This window comes from Saccoglossus kowalevskii, chromosome 1 (genome assembly GCF_978046115.1).
Source record: "Saccoglossus kowalevskii chromosome 1, keSacKowa6.1, whole genome shotgun sequence".
In the NCBI taxonomy this organism is placed as follows: Eukaryota; Metazoa; Hemichordata; class Enteropneusta; family Harrimaniidae; genus Saccoglossus; species Saccoglossus kowalevskii.
This window is the reverse complement of record NC_140641.1, coordinates 1,304,800-1,331,950: the sequence shown is the minus strand read 5'-3', so window position 1 is coordinate 1,331,950 and position 27,151 is coordinate 1,304,800. Positions and strand designations below refer to the sequence as shown.

Below are 27,151 nucleotides of genomic sequence, written 5' to 3'. Positions count from 1 at the left end.
GCAATCAGGCTGCTACCGTAGTTATCAAGAAGATGTTGATAATATAATGTAGCAGTTTTTATCAAAAATGACAAAAACAACAGAGAATTGAAGATATTTTTATGAAATAAACAAATATTTAATAAGAAGTCATTTAAAGCAGAAGTTGAGATAGTGAAGACTACAACAATGGACCATCACTTGTCAACTTTGGGGAGGTTACAACTAACATACTTTAGACACAAAGATTCACTGACATCATGTAGTAACAAGCAGCCAAGTATTGAAATCAATAGTTACAGCTTTCACATATAAGATGTATAAAGTGAGAAGGAACAAGACAGAAAACATAAGATGCCATTGTTCATTCAACAAATCCCAACTTGTTTCACAACAAATTTTATTTAAATGATAAGGTTGCATTAGAAACATCAATTTTATGTGTGATTTGAAGGACTTGGCAATGACATGAGATGAGGTAACATTCAGCTGTATACAAACAACTTGACTTTGATCTTGAAAATACCATAATTGTATACATGTATCTTACATACACTTTCATAACAAAATATATCCGTATTAAATACCGAGTCTTGAACTAGCCAAATTCCAATCTGACATAATTGGTCATTTATTGACTATAATAATTACTGCCATGCAATGTTGTTTTGAATTCTCATACATACTAAACATAACTAAGAAGGAAATCATGTTTCATATTGGCTACAACAGTAAAAGAATCATTGTATAATTTGTGAAGGCAGAGACTTAATCAAGAAGACACACGCACTTGACATAAAATTATTAATTTTATTTATTTATAATGGTAATGGATTCAGGCACATTGTAGTGTGCTGTAATTCAACTTACCATCAGGCAATGCTATAAGGTGATTTCTTCTAACATTTAAATTCCGAAGTTTTTTCATGTCACCTAGTTGACATGGCAATGCATTGATTTCATTGCAACTGGTATCCTGATAAGAAAGAACATTATTATATTACTAGCATACATGTATATATATAAACAATTTATTTGTCATAAAATCAGAAAGACAACTTGTTACATTGGTGGACAAGATAAAATAGACCGAAAAAAACAGAGAATGCATTTTAAAATGTTTTGCACATGTTGAACAGCAAAATCTGTTGAGTGTAATTGTAAAACATAGACCTAAAATTTATCATGTGTGCTCTTTACCTCCTGGACATTTTTAAAACCTCACCCCCATAATTACATTTTATGTTCTTCAAATAATACCACATGTACATATACTGTGCTTTTTTAATGTCTACTAGTACTATAGAATAATATTACATAAACACAGAAATATTAGCTAATGTGTTCCTCAATTAATACTACATACACTACAATAATTTCAATGACCCCCATGAAATGCAAAATGTAATATAGCATATTATTGCATAACAGTCATTAGTGTGTAATATAGCATGATATTGCATAACAGTCATTAGTGTGTAATATAGCATGATATTGCATAACAGTCATTAGTGTGTAATATAGCATGATATTGCATAACAGTCATTAGTGTGTAATATAGCATGATATTGCATAACAGGCATTAGTGTGCAATATAGCATGATATTGCATAACAGGCATTAGTGTGCAATATAGCATGATATTGCATAACAGTCATTAGTGTGCAATATAGCATATTATTGCATAACAGGCATTAGTGTGCAATATAGCATGATATTGCATAACAGTCATTAGTGTGTAATATAGCATATTATTGCATAACAGGCATTAGTGTGCAATATAGCATGATATTGCATAACAGGCATTAGTGTGCAATATAGCATGATATTGCATAACAGTCATTAGTGTGCAATATAGCATGATATTGCATAACAGGCATTAGTGTGCAATATAGCATATTATTGCATAACAGGCATTAGTGTGCAATATAGCATGATATTGCATAACAGTCATTAGTGTGCAATATAGCATGATATTGCATAACAGGCATTAGTGTGCAATATAGCATGATATTGCATAACAGGCATTAGTGTGTAATATAGCATGATATTGCATAACAGTCATTAGTGTGTAATATAGCATAATACTGCATAAGTCATTAGTGTGTAATAAAGCATGATATTGCATAACAGTCATTAGTGTGTAATATAGCATGATATTGCATAAGTCATTAGAGTGTAATAAAGCATGATATTGCATAACAGTCATTAGTGTGTAATATAGCATGATATTGCATAACAGTCATTAGTGTGTAATATAGCATAATACTGCATAAGTCATTAGTGTGTAATAAAGCATGATATTGCATAACAGTCATTAGTGTGTAATAAAGCATGATATTGCATAACAGTCATTAGTGTGTAATATAGCATGATATTGCATAACAGTCATTAGTGTGTAATATAGCATAATACTGCATAAGTCATTAGTGTGTAATAAAGCATGATATTGCATAACAGTCATTAGTGTGTAATATAGCATGATATTGCATAACAGTCATTAGTGTGTAATATAGCATAATACTGCATAAGTCATTAGTGTGTAATAAAGCATGATATTGCATAACAGTCATTAGTGTGTAATATAGCATAATACTGCATAAGTCATTAGTGTGTAATAAAGCATGATATTGCATAACAGTCATTAGTGTGTAATATAGCATGATATTGCATAAATCATTAGTGTGTAATATAGCATGATATTGCATAAGTCATTAGTGTGCAATATAGCATGATATTGCATAAGTCATTAGTGTGTAATATAGCATGATATTGCATAACAGTCATTAGTGTGGAATACAGCATGATATTGCATAAGTCATTAGTGTGTAATATAACATAATATTGCATAACAGTCATTAGTGTGCAATATAGCATGATATTGCATAAGTCATTAGTGTGCAATATAGCATAATATTGCATAACAGTCATTAGTGTGTAATATAGCATGATATTGCATAAGTCATTAGTGTGTAATATAACATGATATTGCATAACAGTCATTAGTGTGTAATAAAGCATGATATTGCATAACAGTCATTAGTGTGTAATATAGCATGATATTGCATAAATCATTAGTGTGTAATACAGCACGATATTGCATAAGTCATTAGTGTGCAATATAGCATAATATTGCATAACAGTCATTAGTGTGCAATATAGCATGATATTGCATAACAGTCATTAGTGCGTAATACAGCATGATATTGCATAAGTCATTAGTGTGCAATATAGCATAATATTGCATAACAGTCATTAGTGTGTATTATAGCATGATATTGCATAACAGTCATTAGTGTGCAATATAGCATGATATTGCATAACAGTCATTAGTGTGTAATACAGCATGATATTGCATAAGTCATTAGTGTGTAATATAACATGATATTGCATAACAGTCATTAGTGTGTAATATATCATGATATTGCATAAGTCATTAGTGTGCAATATAGCATGATATTGCATAACAGTCATTAGTGTGTAATACAGCATGATATTGCATAAGTCATTAGTGTGTAATATAACATGATATTGCATAACAGTCATTAGTGTGTAATATATCATGATATTGCATAAGTCATTAGTGTGCAATATAGCATGATATTGCATAACAGTCATTAGTGTGTAATACAGCATGATATTGCATAAGTCATTAGTGTGTAATATAACATGATATTGCATAACAGTCATTAGTGTGTAATATAGCATGATATAGCACAAGTCATTAGAGTGTAATATAGCATGATATTGCATAACAGTCATTAGTGTGTAATACAGCATGATATTGCATATCATTAAAATTACACATGCTAATAACATTAAAATTGAGCTTGGTTGACATTTTATAGTGATTGATAAAATTCCCAAACTTAAGGTGATCAGATAAAAAAAAGTCTGAGTTGTAGTCACCATAAGAAGACAATTTTAATCAACAACTAAAAAAATATAGAACAGAAAAAACAAAAAATGAATGTCACAGTCCTCGTTATTTATAAAATACTTATGTTAAAATAATACATAGAACATCTGCAAACAATTGATTTAAGGCGGCACTGCACTATGATTTAAGGCGGCACTGCACTATGATTTATAGGAATTTTAAACAATAAATAACACTACTAACAAATGAGTTTTGTCATGTTATACACCATATGAAAGCTTTTCAACAGTATTATGCAATTATTTATGCTTGCTAATGATATCGAAAATGGGTTGAAAATGTCCGTTTTTGATTAAATTGTGTTTAAAACTATTTAACTTCTGAACGCATAGGTTTATCAAATGACAGTTTGACTTGTTTAAAACATATGTTCACTAGGATTATATAACAAACGTTTGTAGTATTTCCATTGAATAGTTTTTTCACAATGCCTTCTAAAAGTTTCACACTTTTAAATTGATTCGTAATTAATGCTAATGCCGATTGACAATGCGGTTCTTTTTTTTCTCCTCGAAACAATAAATCCACACGACGCACTTTAAATTTGCCAGACCAGAACTATTGTTCCTGAAAATTTCAAAGGAAATGACAAAATAGTCTGGGAGCTAAACAGTTTTGAAGGACCTGGTTGAAGTCTAAAATGAAGTTGAGATAATTGTTTAAATTTAAGCAAAACCACGAATGTCACTTCGCTTTTCCTTTTGGAAACTGGATCGAGTACCACAACTGAAACAACTCTAATAAAATTTTTAAAAATCTGTGCAAATCAATTTGTATGAGCGTTTTTGTTCTACAAAACACAGAGTTGGCGAAATTGCCTTTGTGAGCCAAGATTTGTTTACAGAAATATTTAATACTTAGTCTATTACGTGATGTCGGCATAGATTTGTTTACAGAAATATTTAACACATCGTCTATTACGTGATGTCGGCATAGATTTGTTTACAGAAATATTTAACACATCGTCTATTACATGATGTCCGCATAGATTTGTTTACAGAAATATTTAATACTTAGTCTATTACGTGATGTCGGCATATATTTGTTCACAGAAATATTTAACACATTGTCTATTACGTGATGTCGGCATGGATTTGTTTACAGAAATATTTAATACTTAGTCTATTACGTGATGTCAGCATAGATTTGTTTACAGAAATATTTAACACATCGTCTATTACGTGATGTCGGCATGGATTTGTTTACAGAAATATTTAATACTTAGTCTATTACATGATGTCGGCATAGATTTTTTTTACAGAAATATTTAATACTTAGTCTATTACGTGATGTCGGCATGGATTTGTTTACAGAAATATTTAACACATCGTCTATTACGTGATGTCGGCATAGATTTGTTTACAGAAATATTTAACATATCGTCTATTACGTGATGTCGGCATAGATTTGTTTACAGAAATATTTAACACATCGTCTATTACGTGATGTCGGCATAGATTTGTTTACAGAAATATTTAACACATCGTCTATTATGCGATGTCGGCATAGATTTGTTTACAGAAATATTTAATACCAAGCCAACTATTGGAATATTTATCAATTTTACAAAAGCTTTTGATACTATTAATCATACAATTTTGCTGGAAAAAATGGGTCATTATGGTATACAAGGGCTTCCAAATAAGTGGTTTAAAAGTTATCTAGAAGATAGATCACAATTCATTTTTTCAAATGGTGTTTCATCTGGGCAACTTCCTATATCATGTGGTGTACCACAAGGTTCAGTACTTGGCCCTACCTTATTTCTTTTCTACATTAATGATTTCCCAAACTCTACAAATTTTTTTAACTTTAGACTCTTTGCTGATGACTCCAATTTGTTTCATTCTTTTTCACCAGGGGCAGATATTGATTTGCGTATTATTAACAAACATTTAAACAGTGTTGTACACTGGTGTGATGCAAATAAGTTGACTATCAATTGTTCAAAAACAAAATATATGATCATCAGTGGTAGGCGTATGTGTGTGACAGTAAGAGGTGCCCTGTCCATAAAAAACAACGAAGTATATGAGACTGAATCAGCAACTTTCGTAGGGGTGGAAATTGATAAATATCTGACCTGGGATAATCACATTTCAAAGATCAATAAAACTATTAGGAAAAAGACGGGTATTCTTTTAAAATTAAGACATTATGTCCCACGGCATATTCTCCTTTTGTTATACAAAACGTTGATTCAGCCTCATATCACCTATGGTTTAGAAGTTTGGGGTAGTACATACCCGTCAAATCTTAAAGTTATACATACCGCACAAAAAATGATAGCCAGAATTATAACGTTTTCCGACTTTACTGCGCATGCTCCACCAATTTTTAATACTCTCCAAATTCTTGATATTTTTAAACTTCATAAGTCATTACTTTTAAGTTTTATGTATGATATAACTCATGAGAATCTTCCACAATCAATGTCAACATATAATTTGCAGTATTTACATCATAAATATAGAACACGACAAAGATGTCGAAATGATTTACTTGTACCGAGAATGAACACAGTAGCGGGGACATTCGCAATATCTTATTTAGGGGCCAAACTTTGGAACAGCATATCAATTTCTTTAAGGTCTAAACAAAAACTTACATTCAAAAATACTATACGGGAAAATTTAATGTCAGAGTATTTAGAATAGAACTAATATTTACTATAAATGTATGTATATACATATATATATATTATCATATTTGTTTATTTGAAATATACTGAGGTGTAACCTACTGTCAGTCTTAACTTAAGTCATTAAATTCAAGTTACCGGTATGTCAGGGATCTGACTCGACTAGCTTTTAAGCTATTTCAGATTCCATTTTACCTAGACTGCATGTACAATTTTGAGTATTGTATGAAATATTTTCTAGGTAAATAAATTATTATTATTATTATTATACATAGTCTCTGTTCTGGCCAAAAAATCACTTTCCACTCCAGAATAAACCGAGTTGACACACAATTACCGCCATACATTGTATCAAAACACGAACTCCTAATGTATTTACGTCATTATCTTTGCCAACAACATTTACCTTAGTCAGCTCATTAATTTCTGTGAACAAACTTATACTGTCAACACTTATTGTTATGAAATAATGGATTTCAACACTTATAACGATAGGTGTGAATTTCACTAGAAAGAAAGTCATTGTGTCCTCTTATGTCCATCACATATATTAACAATAAAATAAAAGTGGTAAAACGTTATATGTTACCACCTATGTTTGCTAGATGAGATTTGGAGATATTTCTGTATGGCTTCACTAATGTCGGCAACATTACTTGTAACGCTAATTTCACATACTCACTGAGTACTGGAGATCGTTTATTTTATAGAAGAGAGCCACGGGCCGAAACGTTCGCCCTGGCCGAAACTCTTGGCCAAAAGGTCCGAGCCGAAATGTCCAGAGCCGAAACGTCCATCCACCATTTCACATTTAGCGTGCCTAAGGCCTACTCAAATTGTTTGTGTGTTGAATGAAAAAAATTATACAAAATGTCAAAATTTAGGTCAGCCTATTTTTCTTTGGAATCCCAACGAAGACTTAGTTTGCATCATCAAAATGGTGGTAGCGAGACTATTATTTGTGTTGAAAATTATGATTTATTTATTAATTGATGAAACTTTCATATGATAAAGTCAACATAACATAGAATGTCATGTAAGTTGGTTAAAATGTTGATTTTCTGAAGGGAAGCAAGGCAGCCTCAGTCCTGTTTTTCAAAATCAACAACACAGGTTTAATCTGTGTGCCTATCAGTTTCAAAGATAAACTCAAGACAAAGCAATGTTAGGATGTGTTATCAGTAGCTTTCTCACAGACAATGAGTGTTTCCAAACATTTGAGTGGTTTGTCTCCGCCCCTGTTTGTTTCACAGATTAGTCATTTGCATATGAATGTGTCAGACACAAGGTCACACAGCCACTGAAAAAAATCATTGATTTTGGTGTTTTCATCTGCCGATTTTATCCAAATATAGCTATCCCATTTCTTTATTTTTCTGGTTTCCAATAGCCTTACACATTTGAATGCCCCTACACATGTTAAAACAAACCTTGATGGTAAAACCAATCGATTGTGTCGATAAACAAGCTTGAAAATCGTTGCTGTGACTTCATTTTTTTCAAAATACAAGGTCTTTAACAAAAAATAACATATAATTGATGTCGTCAGATTAACACCAATTTTTCACAGCTTTAAGGTGACAATGAGAGGAACTTGAATGTGTTCAGACAAACTATTTCAAGGATTATTTACTAACGTGTTGTGGTTTGAGTTGAGGGCAATGCGACTAAAACAGAAATTAAAATTCAGCACACTACTTTTTAAAATGCATTGCTTGAATAAAACTGATAAGACACATTCAATTTATTAGACTATTGAACAACTAGGAAAAGTAAAAAAAAAACTTCTTATCACCAGCATAAATGCGTAATTATTTTTTTTTACAGAAAAAGTAATTTTTCACCTTTGATTGAGTAACGCGTTGTAGAATGCAGATACGGGCATGAAAAACAAACTTTTTAAAAGCTTGAAGTCAGGCAATTCCAAAAACAAATACTTTCCCGGGTCTTTTTGTAGTCATTTAGTCACAATTTGAAGATGAAAACAAGTATGCAAATAATAGTCTCCCTACCTAAAAACGTTTTGTAGTTCTCCCAGCTAATTTGAATCGTCAAGGATGATGGCAATTATGTAATCTGGCACTTGTTCATACTGCAGTTAGGGTGGCCTAACTTGGGATTAAATTTAGGGCCAGCCTAACCTGGCACCTCTTCACAGATGTGACTTATTTATTCCGGCCTAAATATTTTATTAACATATGTAGAATAATTGTATGTATAGAATGTATTGCCAATTCTTTCATATGTTTTCATTGCAAAATAAACCAAAGACCCAAAAAAAAGCAATTTTGAATATTGGCAGAATCAGTATAGCATGCAGACTTGTCTTGCTGGCAGAGAAGTGACTACATCAGCCAATCGCAGGACATATAACACACTTGTACATTGCGGGTCAATGATGTCATCAAACTTGTAGACTCTTCAGAGCATCGGAATTACCCTAGTATACAGAAACATTTTAGCAAAATCACAAGATGCAGGGAGAAAATGTGGCAATACTTACAAGATACATTAAGTGTTCTAGTTTACAAATATCTTCTGGTATGGATACTAATTTATTATTGCTGACAATAAGAACTTGTAAAAGAGGAAGCTGACAAATATGTACAGGTAAACTGGATAACTGGTTCCGACTGCAAAGAAAAGCAGATTTATGGTTAAAAATTTCAAATAAAGAATGTGCCCTCTACAGTCCATTTTGAGATATTCTCACATGACTGACAATACGAGCATTATAAAGTTTGACAGGACTGGTAAACACTGAAGCCATTGGAGGCAACTGAGTGTTTAGTTAACAATAGCTACAGTATTTGTCAGTATCTTTAAAGTGCCTGTGAAATGCCCACCATCACATTTTCTGTTTTGGATTTGTGTTCCACTTAAATAGACAGATATTGATTTATGTTGTTGAAAATGATTACTCATATTTGAGTAAATTTGAGGTATTTCTCGTATTGCAGCCACGCCCACCTATCCTGAAAACAGTTGACTATTTTCGGCTTTCTAGATCTAGCCGAAGTAAAAGTACGCGACCAAATGCCAAAAAATTGAGAGGAAGACACACTCTTGTCCTATACTTTTATAACACTATTAAAGTGCCTGTGAAGTGGCTGCTATTTTCACATCTAAAATTATCCATTGACACATAAATATTATTAATTTTTATGTTTCTAAACATAAATTATTTTTTTTAAGTGAAAAAATGCGTTTTAAACTCAGTCTACAGCAAATTTTTGTGTATTTTAAAATGAAGCTCCTCATTAGCTTCTCATTTGCATACAGAAATTCCCCCTGTGACATCAGAAGGGGAAGTTGCTGGGTAGCTTGCATTGCCAATACGTGTAAATAAGACAAATTTCTTGTGCTGTTTTCTCGTCTTTGACTAAATTGCCACTTATGTACTTGTTCGTTGACGAAGAATGGACCATAATGAACACATATTATCAAGTTTGTTGCATGGGGTTGAGTCAGATGCGAAATATGTCCGGTCTGGTGTAGCTAGTCACCGTGGTCGTAAAAAAACACATTCAAAATTAAAATAAAAAGAGAACATATTTTGACATTCTAAACATTAAATTATGGTGATTAATAAAATAGAGAAATAATAAAAAAAAAACGACAAAACACAGTTACTAAATAAATGACTGTCGCGTAGAAATAAATTTGTTGTAATGGGTGAGCGTGTCGCTACCCTTTACATAACACAGGTGGTCACTATTAAGCGATAATCAGAACCGCAAAGAAAATCAAATAATTTGAAACACTTAATCAACGTCTCTCTCCTTTCTGAAATCCGCCTCAGTGATCATGGGCTTGTTCGGAATCTATTTTTTCGAAAATGTTTTGTATTACGCCAGGTTCAAGTTGTCGGCGTTTCTCGTTAAAACCTAGTTGTTTTGTCATGGACAAGAACAGTTTTTCGAAAAAAAGAATCTGAGGTGAAGTTGACACTACATATGATGCTATGAGGAGGAAGTCCATCCCAACCTTTTCGCTTTATTTTCACGGCTTTCGTCCACCGATTTAGCACCTTCGGATCAATTGGAAACGTGTAAATACTTACACTATGACTATACGCATTACTGCAACCGCCCACAACACAACGTTTAACCATCATAAATGTTTGTTGTGAAAACAACTTCTAAAAATTCGCTCTATCAAAAATAAAATAAATTAAAGCCGCAAGCGGCGTCACCGGGGCCCAAGCTGACAAGATTCTGTTTCATAATTAATGAGGTCACATGTTAGACAATCAGGTAGCTTGAATTATCAGTAACATGAATTATCGAAATGAAGTTGGTACCATGTATTTACCTGGTTTGGTTATCGAAATGTGGTTTTCAGGATATATAATGAGCCATGTTCTTGTGCACAATAATGAGATTACATAATCATATATAGCCATTTCTAATGTCAGTTACATCTTTCATTCAATGTCTTCATAATGACACTTGTTACATGTCCTGCTCTGCGACAGTGTTTTAGATATGACTGCTATGCATATTAATGAGTTCACATGACCATATATGGTCATCTGTTATTTTAATTAAATCTCTTGTTCACTGTTGTCATAATAACACAGGATTCATCTTCCTAACTGCAACAGTGTTTAAGATATAATGGTTATGCATATTAATGAGTTCACATGACCATATATGGTCATCTGTTATTTTAATCAAATCTCTTGTTCACTGTTGTCATGATAACACAGGAATCATCTTCCTAACTACAACCGTGTTTGAGATATAATGGTTATGCATATTAATGAGTTCACATGACCATATATGGTAATCTGTTATTTTAATGAAATCAATTGTTTAATGTTGTCATGATAACACAGGTTTCATTTTCCTAACTCAAACAGTGCTTGAGATATATAAGTTATGCATATTAATGAGGTTAGAAGCCCCCACCCCCTTAGGCACCCAGCGACAAAACCCAGCCACGTGCCATTCGGTTGAAAGAATGCATCCCAAGAGTAGAATGCACATATACAATTTTAGCCAAATCGGACCAATACAACACATGTAATTGCACAAGATTTGTTTTCATAAAATCCAAGATGGCGGCCAAACCATGTGACTGATCAAAATAATATTATTTTTCTCATATGGAGCTAAGGCTAGACATGGTAAATATAAAAACATCTAGTATATTGGTTGAATCACCTCTGAGAAACAAATGCTCAAACTTTTGGTCAATTTTGCTTAAAATCCAAGATGGCGGCCAAACCATGTGACTGATCTGAAATCTTTAGGTTTTTGAAAGAGTTTGATATAGAGATGCCATACAGCAATATTGAAAATAATCCCTCAAGTGTGGCATGAGTAAAAAAACTACCTCCTGTTTAGAAGAAACCCAAAATGGCAGCCAAACCATGTGACCAATCACAATAAATTTTTCAAACATAAATGGGATTCATATATAGAAGCTAAATACTACATATGAGAGCATTCTATTTGGTGGTTCTGAAGAAGAAGATTTTTAAGTGTTTTTTGCCGTTTTTAGGAAAAACAAAATGGCAGGAAAAGTCACAAGACCGCTAAAGTTTTTATTGCTGATATCTATTACACATGAGTTACACATAAAAAAATCGAGACGCCTAGACCCTCAGAAAGTGGTCAAACAGCCACTTCCGGTTTTATTTCAATCCAATATGGCTGCCAAACTAATTGACCAATCGAAATTCTGAAAGCATGTTGCACCAGATCACATTAGGGACTATCAGTATAGAGCATTATCAGACCATTCCGTTCAGCGGTTTTCTCAAACGGCTTGACGAAAAAAGTTACGGAAGAAAGAAGAAGATGAAGAAGAAAAAAACGAACAATAAGAATAGGGGCCTCGCCCTTTGGGCTTGGGCCCCTAAATAGATAAAAATAGAAACACCGATCAAAAAATATGTATGTTGGATGACACAGTGATATAAAAGTACGGCCCAGGGTTCCTCTCATATTTTAGCATTTGGTGGCACACTTTTGGCGAGAGTCGGAAATCCGGAAACAGTCGACCGTTTCAGGATAGGTGGGCGTGGCTAAGCACGGGAAATATCTCAAATTTACTTGGATACGGAGTAATCATTTTCAGCAAAAAAAATCAATAATTGCCCATTTCAGTGGGGCACAGATCTAAAATGGGAAACGTGAGGGTGGACATTGCACAGCCTGGCACTTTAAGGATATATATTATTTGATCAGTGTTTTTTTTAAATGCTGTATTTTTGGCGGATGCAGCAATGGGTGTAGTAGTAGTGTGAGAATTTATGCATTTCCAAACGATCCAAAGGTGTGACATCAGTGGACAACATAAAATCAATGAGAACAAACCATGCATGGCATAGTCCCAGTTAGTTTTCAAATTTAAGAAATATAGTTTTGTTTATAGTAATATAGTTCAAACATAATATATATGGATCCAAAAGCTGAGGCTTGATTATGATGATTTTTTAACATTGAATTTATTGACATTCAGTCATCTTGTATCTAATCGCTAAACGAGTACTTGTCCATATTGAGAGATATTGCTCTTGAACAGCATCAGCCATTTTGAATCCGATTTGAAAAATAAAATGACATGCATCAAGGTCCCATAATATATGCACCAAAATTGAATAAAATCAATCCAGAAATTGTTTAATTTTGATGATTTTTCAGCACAAAAATGGCCGCCATTCAGCCATTTTGAATCAGATCATGAAACAAATTGACAGTGCATATGTATAATATTATGTATGATGTATGTGTGAAGTTTGAATGTAATCGGTCCAGGCAAGTCCGGATGCACACACAGACACATGGACACACAGAGGTCAATCCATAAGTTCAACAGGGACTAAAAAGCTTGGATGGAAGTTCTCTTATACCATTGTACCGCAAATTCGCTGAACATCTTTTCCCATTTATAAAAGAACAATGTAGATTTAAAGACAAGTGTAGAAAAATTAAACCTAGCACAGTACTAAGAATTTTTAAAGAACCAGATTTAGGATCAGCCCAAGTTCACCGTGTCGGCTTTCAGAAGTGGGAGAGACATCTGGTAAAGGTTTTAAATGTTTTGGGAATCTTAATAACGTTTTGTAGAGGCCATGTAGTTTGTGTTAGGTAAGACTAAGAGGTAGCAATGGTGTGACGTGACATGAAACAGGAAATTACGCAGCACTGACACATTGGTAATTGTTTTTAATTTTGCTGTCAAAATGTTTCTGAATTGTTTGGTGATTGGTGTTGAATGACAACTTCACGATTTTTTTGCAATTTGATCTGCGTAATAAGTGGACTGACAATATTTTGCGACCAAGTAATTTTTAATGTGATGTTGTAATTATGACAATCACACTAACTCGAATAACACACTGAATTTTTACTGTGTATTGCTCTCTATTATTTTTCTTATCCAATCAAACACTGCTATTCATGCACTTGTCCCCATTGTGACGCATTCACCCATTTCAACAGGATGTCAATTCCCTTGCACACGGCTATCATTTACTTACTGATTTACCAATCATCGACTCATTTTATCATTTTTTATTATTTCTGTATTCCAAAAATTGCTATAGTTCAATGCTTTTGTTTTAATTTTCTTTTTTTTTACTTAGACTATCAATGGAATACATCAGTGTATGAACATACCCAGACGTCAAACTTGATTTTGACAAACTTGGAAAACATCAACATAAAGATAGTGGAGAGTTCTTTGGCAATATATGTTGACACTTCAAACTTACTTCAAAAGACCACCATATAATTGACTGTGATTGTAGTACGCTGTTGATCACGGCGACCAGCTACGCTAGAAGGTACATACAATGAATTTTGTATCTAGTTCACTCAATCTTTACGATAAACTTGATGATATGTGTTCTTTATGGTCCACTCTTTCCCAAGGAACAATGGCATAAGTGGCAATTTAGTCAAAGACAAGAAAATTGAAATAAGAAATGTGCCAAATATACAGCGTCAACGCCCAGTATACTCAACTCAGAAAAACATGATTTTTAGGGGTGGGCACCCCCCTAAGAAAAGAGTGCAAATGCCAATTTTAATTCACCATGTGACAGATTGAGGGGGTTATTGCGTCTTTGATAGAAAATAAAATTACGAATTTAGTTACGTCGTCATTGACTTTTACAATGAAGAAACAGAAATAATCACAAAACTTATGGTTACATGGTCTACGCATTCCCAATAAATTCACGATGGACGATATCCTCGCTGTATCATATGAATTGATTACCAGTATTCATTAAGCAAAAACCAAGTTTTAAGTTAATGGCATTTTAAAGAGGTAGGTGCTGAATATAACCCCGAATATCAACGCTAACGCGGCCCAGTAGGATACAGGTATCGGCAATGCAAAGCTGTCAAGCAATTTCCCCTCCATACGTCATCAGGGGTATTTCTGTATGCAAAGCTAATGAGGAGCCTCGTTTTAAAATACACAAAAATAAAGTTGCCGTAGACTGAGTTTTAAGTTTTTCACTTAAAAAAAATATTTTATGCTTAGAAACATAACAAGCAGCCTATCGGCTGAGATAGCTCCACTGTTAGCAATGCACATTTCAATTAAAGAACTGAAGACATCATTAGAAAATGAACAATTTGTATAGTATCAAAGCAATCGGACTTACAGTTTTTAAGTCGAAAATATCACTTTCTACCAAAAATGACAAAAATATTCACCAAAATTAGAGAATTGAAGATATCAACATGAAAGGAACAAACCTAAGAGAGGTCTACCCAAGGTACATGTACACCAAGTATCAAAGCATTCAGGCTTGCAGTTTTCAAGAAGAAGTTGAAAAAGTAAAACATTGACACGGACGACGACGGAGGGCGGAGGACAATCACTCATATGACAAGTCATTGTCAATGACACGTCCCCGTTCCGTTCATATTTGAGTGACATATACATTCAAAGCAGATCATGACCGAAATGCACCTGCATATGTACAACACATTGTGCTAAATCTGAACAAAATCCATCCATGCATGACTGAGATCCGGTTCTGGAATTGTGAAAATACGTGATTTTGATGCATTTTCGGCCTTAAAATGGCCATCATTCCGCTATTGTTAAGCAGATCATGAAACAAATGCACATATCTATTTGTGACATGATGTACCATGTGTGTGTGAAGTTTGAACTTGATCAATCCAGACATGTCTTGGATACGGATCCAGAACTGAATTCTTTAACAAAATGGCCGCCAATCGGCCATTTCGAACTTGATCCGAAAAAAAAAGACGTGCATCAAGGTCCTATTATGTTTAATGTATGTACCAAATTTGAACAAAATCCATCCATGCATAACTGAGATACGGGTCCGGAATGGTGAAAATGTGCGATTTCAATGCATTTTCGGCCTTAAAGCGGCCCCCATTTGGCTATCGTTAATGAGATCATGAAACAAATGCACATACATATTTGTGACATGATGTACCTTGTGTGTGTGAAGTTTGAACTTGATCAATCCAGACATGTCTCGGATACGGATCCAGAACTGAATTCTTTAAAACAAAATGGCCGCCAGTCGGCTATTTCGAACTTGATCCGGAAAAAAAAATGACGTGCATCAAGGTCCTATTATGTTTAATGTATGTACCAAATTTGAATGAAATCCGTCCATGCATAACTGAGATCTGGGTCCGGAATGGTGAAAATGTGCGATTTCAATGCATTTTCGGCCTTAAAGCGGCCCCCATTTGGCTATCGTTAATGAGATCATGAAACAAATGCACATACATATTTGTGACATGATGTACCTTGTGTGTGTGAAGTTTGAACTTGATCAATCCAGACATGTCTCAGATACGGATCCAGAACTGAATTCTTTAAAACAAAATGGCCGCCAGTCGGCTATTTCGAACTTGATCCGAAAAAAAAAATGACGTGCATCAAGGTCCTATTATGTTTAATGTATGTACCAAATTTGAATGAAATCCGTCCATGCATAACTGAGATCCGGGTCCGGAATGGTGAAAATGTGCGATTTCAATGCATTTTCGGCCTTAAAGTGGCCGCCATTTGGCTATCGTTAATGAGATCATGAAACAAATGCACATACATATTTGTGACATGATGTACCTTGTGTGTGTGAAGTTTGAACTTGATCAATCCAGACATGTCTCAGATACGGATCCAGAACTGAATTCTTTAAAACAAAATGGCCGCCAGTCGGCCATTTCGAACTTGATCCGAAAAAAAAAATGACGTGCATCAAGGTCCTATTATGTTTAATGTATGTACCAAATTTGAATGAAATCCGTCCATGCATAACTGAGATCCGGGTCCGGAATGGTGAAAATGTGCGATTTCAATGCATTTTCGGCCTTAAAGTGGCCGCCATTTGGCTATCGTTAATGAGATCATGAAACAAATGCACATACATATTTGTGACATGATGTACCTTGTGTGTGTGAAGTTTGAACTCGATCAATCCAAGCATGTCTCAGATACGGATCCAGAACTGAATTCTTTAAAACAAAATGGCCACCAGTCGGCCATTTCGAACCCGATCCAAAAAAAAAATGATGTGCATCAAGGTCCTATTATGTTTAATGTATGTACCAAATTTGAACAAAATCCGTCCATGCATAACTGAGATCCGGGTCCGGAATGGTGAAAATGTGCGATTTTGATGCATTTTCGGCCTTAAAATGGCCGCTATTCGGCTATCGTTAATCGGATCATGAAAAAAATGCATGTGCATATGTCCCATATAATGTGTGATGTATGAGTGAAGTTTGAACTTAATCGGTCCATGCATGTTTGAGATACAGGTGATCATGGACGCACGGACGGACGGACGCACACAGGGCAAAACATAAGTCCCCGTTTTCGGACTGCGTCCGAACGGGGACTAATAAGCTCCGCTCGACAAAGTCGACAGCGGAGCTAAAAATAATTAATATTAATGTACTAATAAATGATTTTAGGCGAGAAAGTAGCAGACATTTCACAGGGACTTTAAAACACAGCATTCACATCATTATGTATGGTACCATATGTAACTCTCCAGTTAGTTCTACATTGTTTGTGAACACAGCATTCACATCATTATGTCTGGTACCATATGTAACTCTCCAGTTAGTTCTACATTGTGAACACAGCATTCACATCATTATGTATGGTACAATATGTAACTCTCCAGTTAGTTCTACATTGTTTGTGAACACAGCATTCACATCATTATGTCTGGTACCATATGTAACTCTCCAGTTAGTTCTACATTGTGAACACAGCATTCACATCATTATGTATGGTACCATATGTAACTCTCTAGTTAGTTCTACATTGTGAACACAGCATTCACATCATTATGTATGGTACAATATGTAACTCTCCAGTTAGTTCTACATTGTGAACACAGCATTCACATCATTATGTATGGTACAATATGTAACTCTCCAGTTAGTTCTACATTGTGAACACAGCATTCACATCATTATGTATGGTACCATAAGTAACTCTCCAGTTAGTTCTACATTGTGAACACAGCATTCACATCATTATGTATGGTACAATATGTAACTCTCCAGTTAGTTCTACATTGTTTGTGAACACAGCATTCACATCATTATGTATGGTACTATATGTAACTCTCTAGTTAGTTCTATATTGTTTGTGAACACAGCATTCACATCATTATGTATGGTACCATATGTAACTCTCTAGTTAGTTCTACATTGTTTGTGAACACAGCATTCACATCATTATGTATGGTACCATATGTAACTCTCTAGTTAGTTCTACATTGTGAACACAGCATTCACATCATTATGTATGGTACCATATGTAACTCTCTAGTTAGTTCTACATTGTGAACACAGTATTCACATCATTATGTATGGAACCATATGTAACTCTCTAGTTAGTTCTACATTGTGAACACAGTATTCACATAATTATGTATGGTACAATATGTAACTCTCCAGTTAGTTCTACATTGTTTGTGAACACAGCATTCACATCATTATGTCTGGTACCATATGTAACTCTCCAGTTAGTTCTACATTGTGAACACAGCATTCACATCATTATGTATGGTACAATATGTAACTCTCCAGTTAGTTCTACATTGTTTGTGAACACAGCATTCACATCATTATGTCTGGTACCATATGTAACTCTCCAGTTAGTTCTACATTGTGAACACAGCATTCACATCATTATGTATGGTACCATATGTAACTCTCTAGTTAGTTCCACATTGTGAACACAGCATTCACATCAATATGTATGGTACAATATGTAACTCTCTAGTTAGTTCTACATTGTGAACACAGTATTCACATCATTATGTATGGTACAATATGTAACTCTCCAGTTAGTTCTACATTGTGAACACAGCATTCACATCATTATGTATGGTACCATATGTAACTCTCTAGTTAGTTCTACATTGTGAACACAGCATTCACATCATTATGTATGGTACAATATGTAACTCTCTAGTTAGTTATACATTGTGAACACAGCATTCACATCATTATGTATGGTACCATATGTAACTCTCTAGTTAGTTCTACATTGTGAACACAGCATTCACATTATGTATGGTACAATATGTAACTCTCCAGTTAGTTCTACATTGTTTGTGAACACAGCATTCACATCATTATGTCTGGTACCATATGTAACTCTCTAGTTAGTTATACATTGTGAACACAGCATTCACATCATTATGTATGGTACAATATGTAACTCTCTAGTTAGTTCTACATTGTGAACACAGCATTCACATCATTATGTATGGTACAATATGTAACTCTCTAGTTAGTTCTACATTGTGAACACAGCATTCACATCATTATGTATGGTACAATATGTAACTCTCTAGTTAGTTATACATTGTGAACACAGCATTCACATCATTATGTATGGTACCATATGTAACTCTCTAGTTAGTTCTACATTGTGAACACAGCATTCACATCATTATGTCTGGTACCATATGTAACTCTCTAGTTAGTTCTACATTGTGAACACAGCATTCACATCATTATGTCTGGTACCATATGTAACTCTCTAGTTAGTTCTACATTGTGAACACAGCATTCACATCATTATGTCTGGTACCATATGTAACTCTCTAGTTAGTTCTACATTGTGAACACAGCATTCACATCATTATGTATGGTACAATATGTAACTCTCTAGTTAGGTCTACATTGTGAACACAGTATTCACATCATTATGTATGGTACAATATGTAACTCTCTAGTTAGTTCTACATTGTGAACACAGTATTCACATCATTATGTATGGTACAATATGTAACTCTCTAGTTAGTTCTACATTGTGAACACAGTATTCACATCATTATGTATGGTACAATATGTAACTCTCTAGTTAGTTCTACATTGTGAACACAGCATTCACACCATTATGTATGGTACAATATGTAACTCTCTAGTTAGTTCTACATTGTGAACACATTATTCACATCATTATGTATGGTACAATATGTAACTCTCCAGTTAGTTCTACATTGTGAACACAGCATTCACATCATTATGTATGGTACCATAAGTAACTCTCCAGTTAGTTCTACATTGTGAACACAGCATTCACATCATTATGTATGGTACAATATGTAACTCTCCAGTTAGTTCTACATTGTTTGTGAACACAGCATTCACATCATTATGTATGGTACTATATGTAACTCTCTAGTTAGTTCTATATTGTTTGTGAACACAGCATTCACATCATTATGTATGGTACAATATGTAACTCTCTAGTTAGTTCTACATTGTTTGTGAACACAGCATTCACATCATTATGTATGGTACCATATGTAACTCTCTAGTTAGTTCTACATTGTGAACACAGCATTCACATCATTATGTATGGTACCATATGTAACTCTCTAGTTAGTTCTACATTGTGAACACAGTATTCACATCATTATGTATGGAACCATATGTAACTCTCTAGTTAGTTCTACATTGTGAACACAGTATTCACATAATTATGTATGGTACAATATGTAACTCTCTAGTTAGTTCTACATTGTGAACACAGCATTCACATCATTATGTATGGTACCATATGTAACTCTCTAGTTAGTTCTACATTGTGAACACAATATTCACATCATTATGTATGGTACAATATGTAACTCTCTAGTTAGTTCTACATTGTGAACACAGCATTCACATCAATATGTATGGTACAATATGTAACTCTCTAGTTAGTTCTACATTGTGAACACATTATTCACATCATTATGTATGGTACAATATGTAACTCTCCAGTTAGTTCTACATTGTGAACACAGCATTCACATCATTATGTATGGTACAATATGTAACTCTCTAGTTAGTTCTACATTGTGAACACAGCATTCACATCATTATGTATGGTACAATATGTAACTCTCCAGTTAGTTCTACATTGTGAACACAGCATTCACATCATTATGTATGGTACAATATGTAACTCTCTAGTTAGTTCTACATTGTGAACACAGTATTCACATCATTATGTATGGTACAATATGTAACTCTCTAGTTAGTTCTACATTGTGAACACAGCATTCACATCATTATGTATGGTACAATATGTAACTCTCTAGTTAGTTTTAAATTGTGAACACATTATTCACATCATTATGTATGGTACAATATGTAACTCTCCAGTTAGTTCTACATTGTGAACACAGCATTCACATCATTATGTATGGTACCATATGTAACTCTCTAGTTAGTTCTACATTGTGAACACAGCATTCACATCATTATGTATGGTACAATATGTAACTCTCTAGTTAGTTCTACATTGTGAACACAGCATTCTCATCATTATGTATGGTACCATATGTAACTCTCCAGTTAGTTCTACATTGTGAACACAGCATTCTCATCATTATGTATGGTACCATATGTAACTCTCTAGTTAGTTCTACATTGTGAACACAGCATTCACATCATTATGTATGGTACAATATGTAACTCTCTAGTTAGTTTTAAATTGTGAACACATTATTCACATCATTATGTATGGTACAATATGTAACTCTCCAGTTAGTTCTACATTGTGAACACAGCATTCACATCATTATGTATGGTACCATATGTAACTCTCTAGTTAGTTCTACATTGTGAACACAGCATTCACATCATTATGTATGGTACAATATGTAACTCTCTAGTTAGTTCTACATTGTGAACACAGCATTCTCATCATTATGTATGGTACCATATGTAACTCTCCAGTTAGTTCTACATTGTGAACACAGCATTCTCATCATTATGTATGGTACCATATGTAACTCTCCAGTTAGTTCTACATTGTGAACACAGCATTCACATCATTATGTATGGTACCATATGTAACTCTCTAGTTAGTTCCACATTGTGAACACAGCATTCACATCAATATGTATGGTACATTATGTAACTCTCTAGTTAGTTCTACATTGTGAACACAGTATTCACATCATTATGTATGGTACAATATGTAACTCTCCAGTTAGTTCTACATTGTGAACACAGCATTCACATCATTATGTATGGTACCATATGTAACTCTCTAGTTAGTTCTACATTGTGAACACAGCATTCACATCATTATGTATGGTACAATATGTAACTCTCTAGTTAGTTATACATTGTGAACACAGCATTCACATCATTATGTATGGTACCATATGTAACTCTCTAGTTAGTTCTACATTGTGAACACAGCATTCACATTATGTATGGTACAATATGTAACTCTCCAGTTAGTTCTACATTGTTTGTGAACACAGCATTCACATCATTATGTCTGGTACCATATGTAACTCTCTAGTTAGTTATACATTGTGAACACAGCATTCACATCATTATGTATGGTACAATATGTAACTCTCTAGTTAGTTCTACATTGTGAACACAGCATTCACATCATTATGTATGGTACAATATGTAACTCTCTAGTTAGTTCTACATTGTGAACACAGCATTCACATCATTATGTATGGTACAATATGTAACTCTCTAGTTAGTTATACATTGTGAACACAGCATTCACATCATTATGTATGGTACCATATGTAACTCTCTAGTTAGTTCTACATTGTGAACACAGCATTCACATCATTATGTCTGGTACCATATGTAACTCTCTAGTTAGTTCTACATTGTGAACACAGCATTCACATCATTATGTCTGGTACCATATGTAACTCTCTAGTTAGTTCTACATTGTGAACACAGCATTCACATCATTATGTCTGGTACCATATGTAACTCTCTAGTTAGTTCTACATTGTGAACACAGCATTCACATCATTATGTATGGTACAATATGTAACTCTCTAGTTAGTTCTACATTGTGAACACAGTATTCACATCATTATGTATGGTACAATATGTAACTCTCTAGTTAGTTCTACATTGTGAACACAGTATTCACATCATTATGTATGGTACAATATGTAACTCTCTAGTTAGTTCTACATTGTGAACACAGCATTCACACCATTATGTATGGTACAATATGTAACTCTCTAGTTCTACATTGTGAACACATTATTCACATCATTATGTATGGTACAATATGTAACTCTCCAGTTAGTTCTACATTGTGAACACAGCATTCACATCATTATGTATGGTACCATAAGTAACTCTCCAGTTAGTTCTACATTGTGAACACAGCATTCACATCATTATGTATGGTACAATATGTAACTCTCCAGTTAGTTCTACATTGTTTGTGAACACAGCATTCACATCATTATGTATGGTACTATATGTAACTCTCTAGTTAGTTCTATATTGTTTGTGAACACAGCATTCACATCATTATGTATGGTACCATATGTAACTCTCTAGTTAGTTCTACATTGTTTGTGAACACAGCATTCACATCATTATGTATGGTACCATATGTAACTCTCTAGTTAGTTCTACATTGTGAACACAGCATTCACATCATTATGTATGGTACCATATGTAACTCTCTAGTTAGTTCTACATTGTGAACACAGTATTCACATCATTATGTATGGAACCATATGTAACTCTCTAGTTAGTTCTACATTGTGAACACAGTATTCACATAATTATGTATGGTACAATATGTAACTCTCTAGTTAGTTCTACATTGTGAACACAGCATTCACATCATTATGTATGGTACCATATGTAACTCTCTAGTTAGTTCTACATTGTGAACACAATATTCACATCATTATGTATGGTACAATATGTAACTCTCTAGTTAGTTCTACATTGTGAACACAGCATTCACATCAATATGTATGGTACAATATGTAACTCTCTAGTTAGTTCTACATTGTGAACACATTATTCACATCATTATGTATGGTACAATATGTAACTCTCCAGTTAGTTCTACATTGTGAACACAGCATTCACATCATTATGTATGGTACAATATGTAACTCTCTAGTTAGTTCTACATTGTGAACACAGCATTCACATCATTATGTATGGTACAATATGTAACTCTCCAGTTAGTTCTACATTGTGAACACAGCATTCACATCATTATGTATGGTACAATATGTAACTCTCTAGTTAGTTCTACATTGTGAACACAGTATTCACATCATTATGTATGGTACAATATGTAACTCTCTAGTTAGTTCTACATTGTGAACACAGCATTCACATCATTATGTATGGTACAATATGTAACTCTCTAGTTAGTTTTAAATTGTGAACACATTATTCACATCATTATGTATGGTACAATATGTAACTCTCCAGTTAGTTCTACATTGTGAACACAGCATTCACATCATTATGTATGGTACCATATGTAACTCTCTAGTTAGTTCTACATTGTGAACACAGCATTCACATCATTATGTATGGTACAATATGTAACTCTAGTTAGTTCTACATTGTGAACACAGCATTCTCATCATTATGTATGGTACCATATGTAACTCTCCAGTTAGTTCTACATTGTGAACACAGCATTCACATCAATATGTATGGTACAATATGTAACTCTCTAGTTAGTTCTACATTGTGAACACAGCATTCTCATCATTATGTCAGGTACCATATGTAACTCTCCAGTTAGTTCTACATTGTTTGTGAAAACAGCATTCACATCATTATGTATGGTACAATATGTAACTCTCTAGTTAGTTTTAAATTGTGAACACATTTTTCACATCATTATGTATGGTACAATATGTAACTCTCCAGTTAGTTCTACATTGTGAACACAGCATTCACATCATTATGTATGGTACCATATGTAACTCTCCAGTTAGTTCTACATTGTTTGTGAACACAGCATTCACATCATTATGTATGGTACCATACGTAACTCTCTAGTTAGTTCTACATTGTGAACACAGCATTCACATCATTATGTATGGTACCATATGTAACTCTCCAGTTAGTTCTACATTGTGAACACAGCATTCACATCATTATGTATGGTACAATATGTAACTCTCTAGTTAGTTCTACATTGTGAACACAGCATTCTCATCATTATGTCAGGTAACATGTAACTCTCCAGTTAGTTCTACATTGTTTGTGAACACAGCATTCACATCATTATGTTAGGTACCATATGTAACTCTCCAGTTAGTTCTACATTGTGAACACAGCATTCACATCATTATGTCTGGTACCATATGTAACTCTCTAGTTAGTCCTACATTGTGAACACAGCATTCACATCATTATGTATGGTACAATATGTAACTCTCTAGTTAGTTTTAAATTGTGAACACATTTTTCACATCATTATGTATGGTACCATAAGTAACTCTCCAGTTAGTTCTACATTGTGAACACAGCATTCACATCATTATGTATGGTACCATATGTAACTCTCCAGTTAGTTCTACATTGTTTGTGGACACAGCATTCACATCATTATGTATGGTACCATACGTAACTCTCTAGTTAGTTCTACATTGTGAACACAGCATTCACATCATTATGTATGGTACCATATGTAACTCTCCAGTTAGTTCTACATTGTGAACACAGCATTCACATCATTATGTATGGTACAATATGTAACTCTCTAGTTAGTTCTACATTGTGAACACAGCATTCTCATCATTATGTCAGGTAACATGTAACTCTCCAGTTAGTTCTACATTGTTTGTGAACACAGCATTCACATCATTATGTTAGGTACCATATGTAACTCTCCAGTTAGTTCTACATTGTGAACACAGCATTCACATCATTATGTCTGGTACCATATGTAACTCTCTAGTTAGTCCTACATTGTGAACACAGCATTCACATCATTATGTATGGTACCATATGTAACTCTCCAGTTAGTTCTACATTGTTTGTGAACACAGCATTCACATCACTATGTCAGGTACCATATGTAACTCTCCAGTTATTTCTACATTGTTTGTGAACACAACATTCACATCATTATGTATGGTACCATATGTAACTCTCCAGTTAGTACTACATTGTTATTAACACATTAGCATATTACATATATAAGTAATACTTACCTTAAATTGAGATGAATAAGTACTCTTAATTTGATGATATCATCAGGTATATTTTTGATAACATTGCTGTAACAATTAATCTTTTCTAGCCATAAATACTGACAAACATCTTTTGGTAATTCACTAAGGCGGTTTTTAGATAAATCTGAAGACAAAAAAAACAGCACATAGGTTGATATATTTAAAAGAAAAATCTGTTAAAATCTGTATTAGAAACCACAGCTTATATTCAAATACATGTAGTGAAATGCAACAGAACACCTACATGTGCATCTACACATATGAGAAATGGTAAATTTTTGATTCCCAATTGTTCAAAAAGTATGGGTGTGGCAACTATTAGAGATGTGACTTCTAATTCTGATTTTACAGTACTAAACAGCCGATTTAGTAGGCTAAAGAAATATAAAAAAAGTTTTAACGCTTTATTAGGTTTCTATCTGGCCATTTATTCTAAAGAATTGTTTTATCTATGCTTAAGTTTTCTAATTACAGTCTGTTAGAAGTGTCCAATAGATTGGTGGTAGCATTTCTGTAGTTAATTGATTGTAACTGGAAAACAAAGGCAGACGAGGAAAACCTAAGAAACAGCTTTCTACCCTACATCAATACAACATTCCAAGCAATTCAAGTTAATCACATGACTGAAAGTTTTTGAAATATTGCTTTCAATAGTCAAAAGCAACAAAAGCAAAATTGGTCACCAAGTAATCCCTTATGCAAACATTATTATGGCATAAGTATTCATATTCAACTATTGCTATGTTTACATGACAGCATTCTATTGGAGTCTAACTAATGCTCCTCCAATCGATTAACAAAGATTATCCCCAATGTGTTCACATGGTCGGGGAAGAACGAGAGCCGACAACCACCAGAGTTCAATCCATTTTCATCGCACAATTTCCATTTTTTTGTTTTTCGTTGAGCTATCAATCTATTACAGTATTTCTATACTCTGTCGAATAGATATTAGGGCATGTACCTCTTCATCAAGCCAGAAATAACAAACGATGTTGTCTCCACCATGATTGAAATGAGAGGTTACTTGAAGAAGACGATTGAGGGGGGGGGGGGGTGATTTTGGCTTTTATACTGTCGGAGCCATGTCCAATCCAATTAGA

The 27,151-nt window shown here is 33.9% G+C and overlaps 1 protein-coding gene across 2 annotated transcripts in view; it reads right to left on the bottom strand.

The window, feature by feature from the left end:
• LOC102805680 (leucine-rich repeat and calponin homology domain-containing protein 2-like) overlaps nucleotides 1-27,151 on the bottom strand; it is a 210,610-nt gene that overhangs the window by 137,393 nt on the left and 46,066 nt on the right. For both annotated transcript variants that reach the window (XM_085498287.1, XM_085498289.1), the window contains exons 2-4: nucleotides 26,028-26,172; nucleotides 9,063-9,192; nucleotides 850-955 (exon numbers count right to left, since the gene is read on the bottom strand). In XM_085498287.1, coding sequence (XP_085354413.1) covers nucleotides 850-955; nucleotides 9,063-9,192; nucleotides 26,028-26,172 — 381 coding nt within the window. The remainder of the gene's footprint in view (nucleotides 1-849; nucleotides 956-9,062; nucleotides 9,193-26,027; nucleotides 26,173-27,151) is intronic.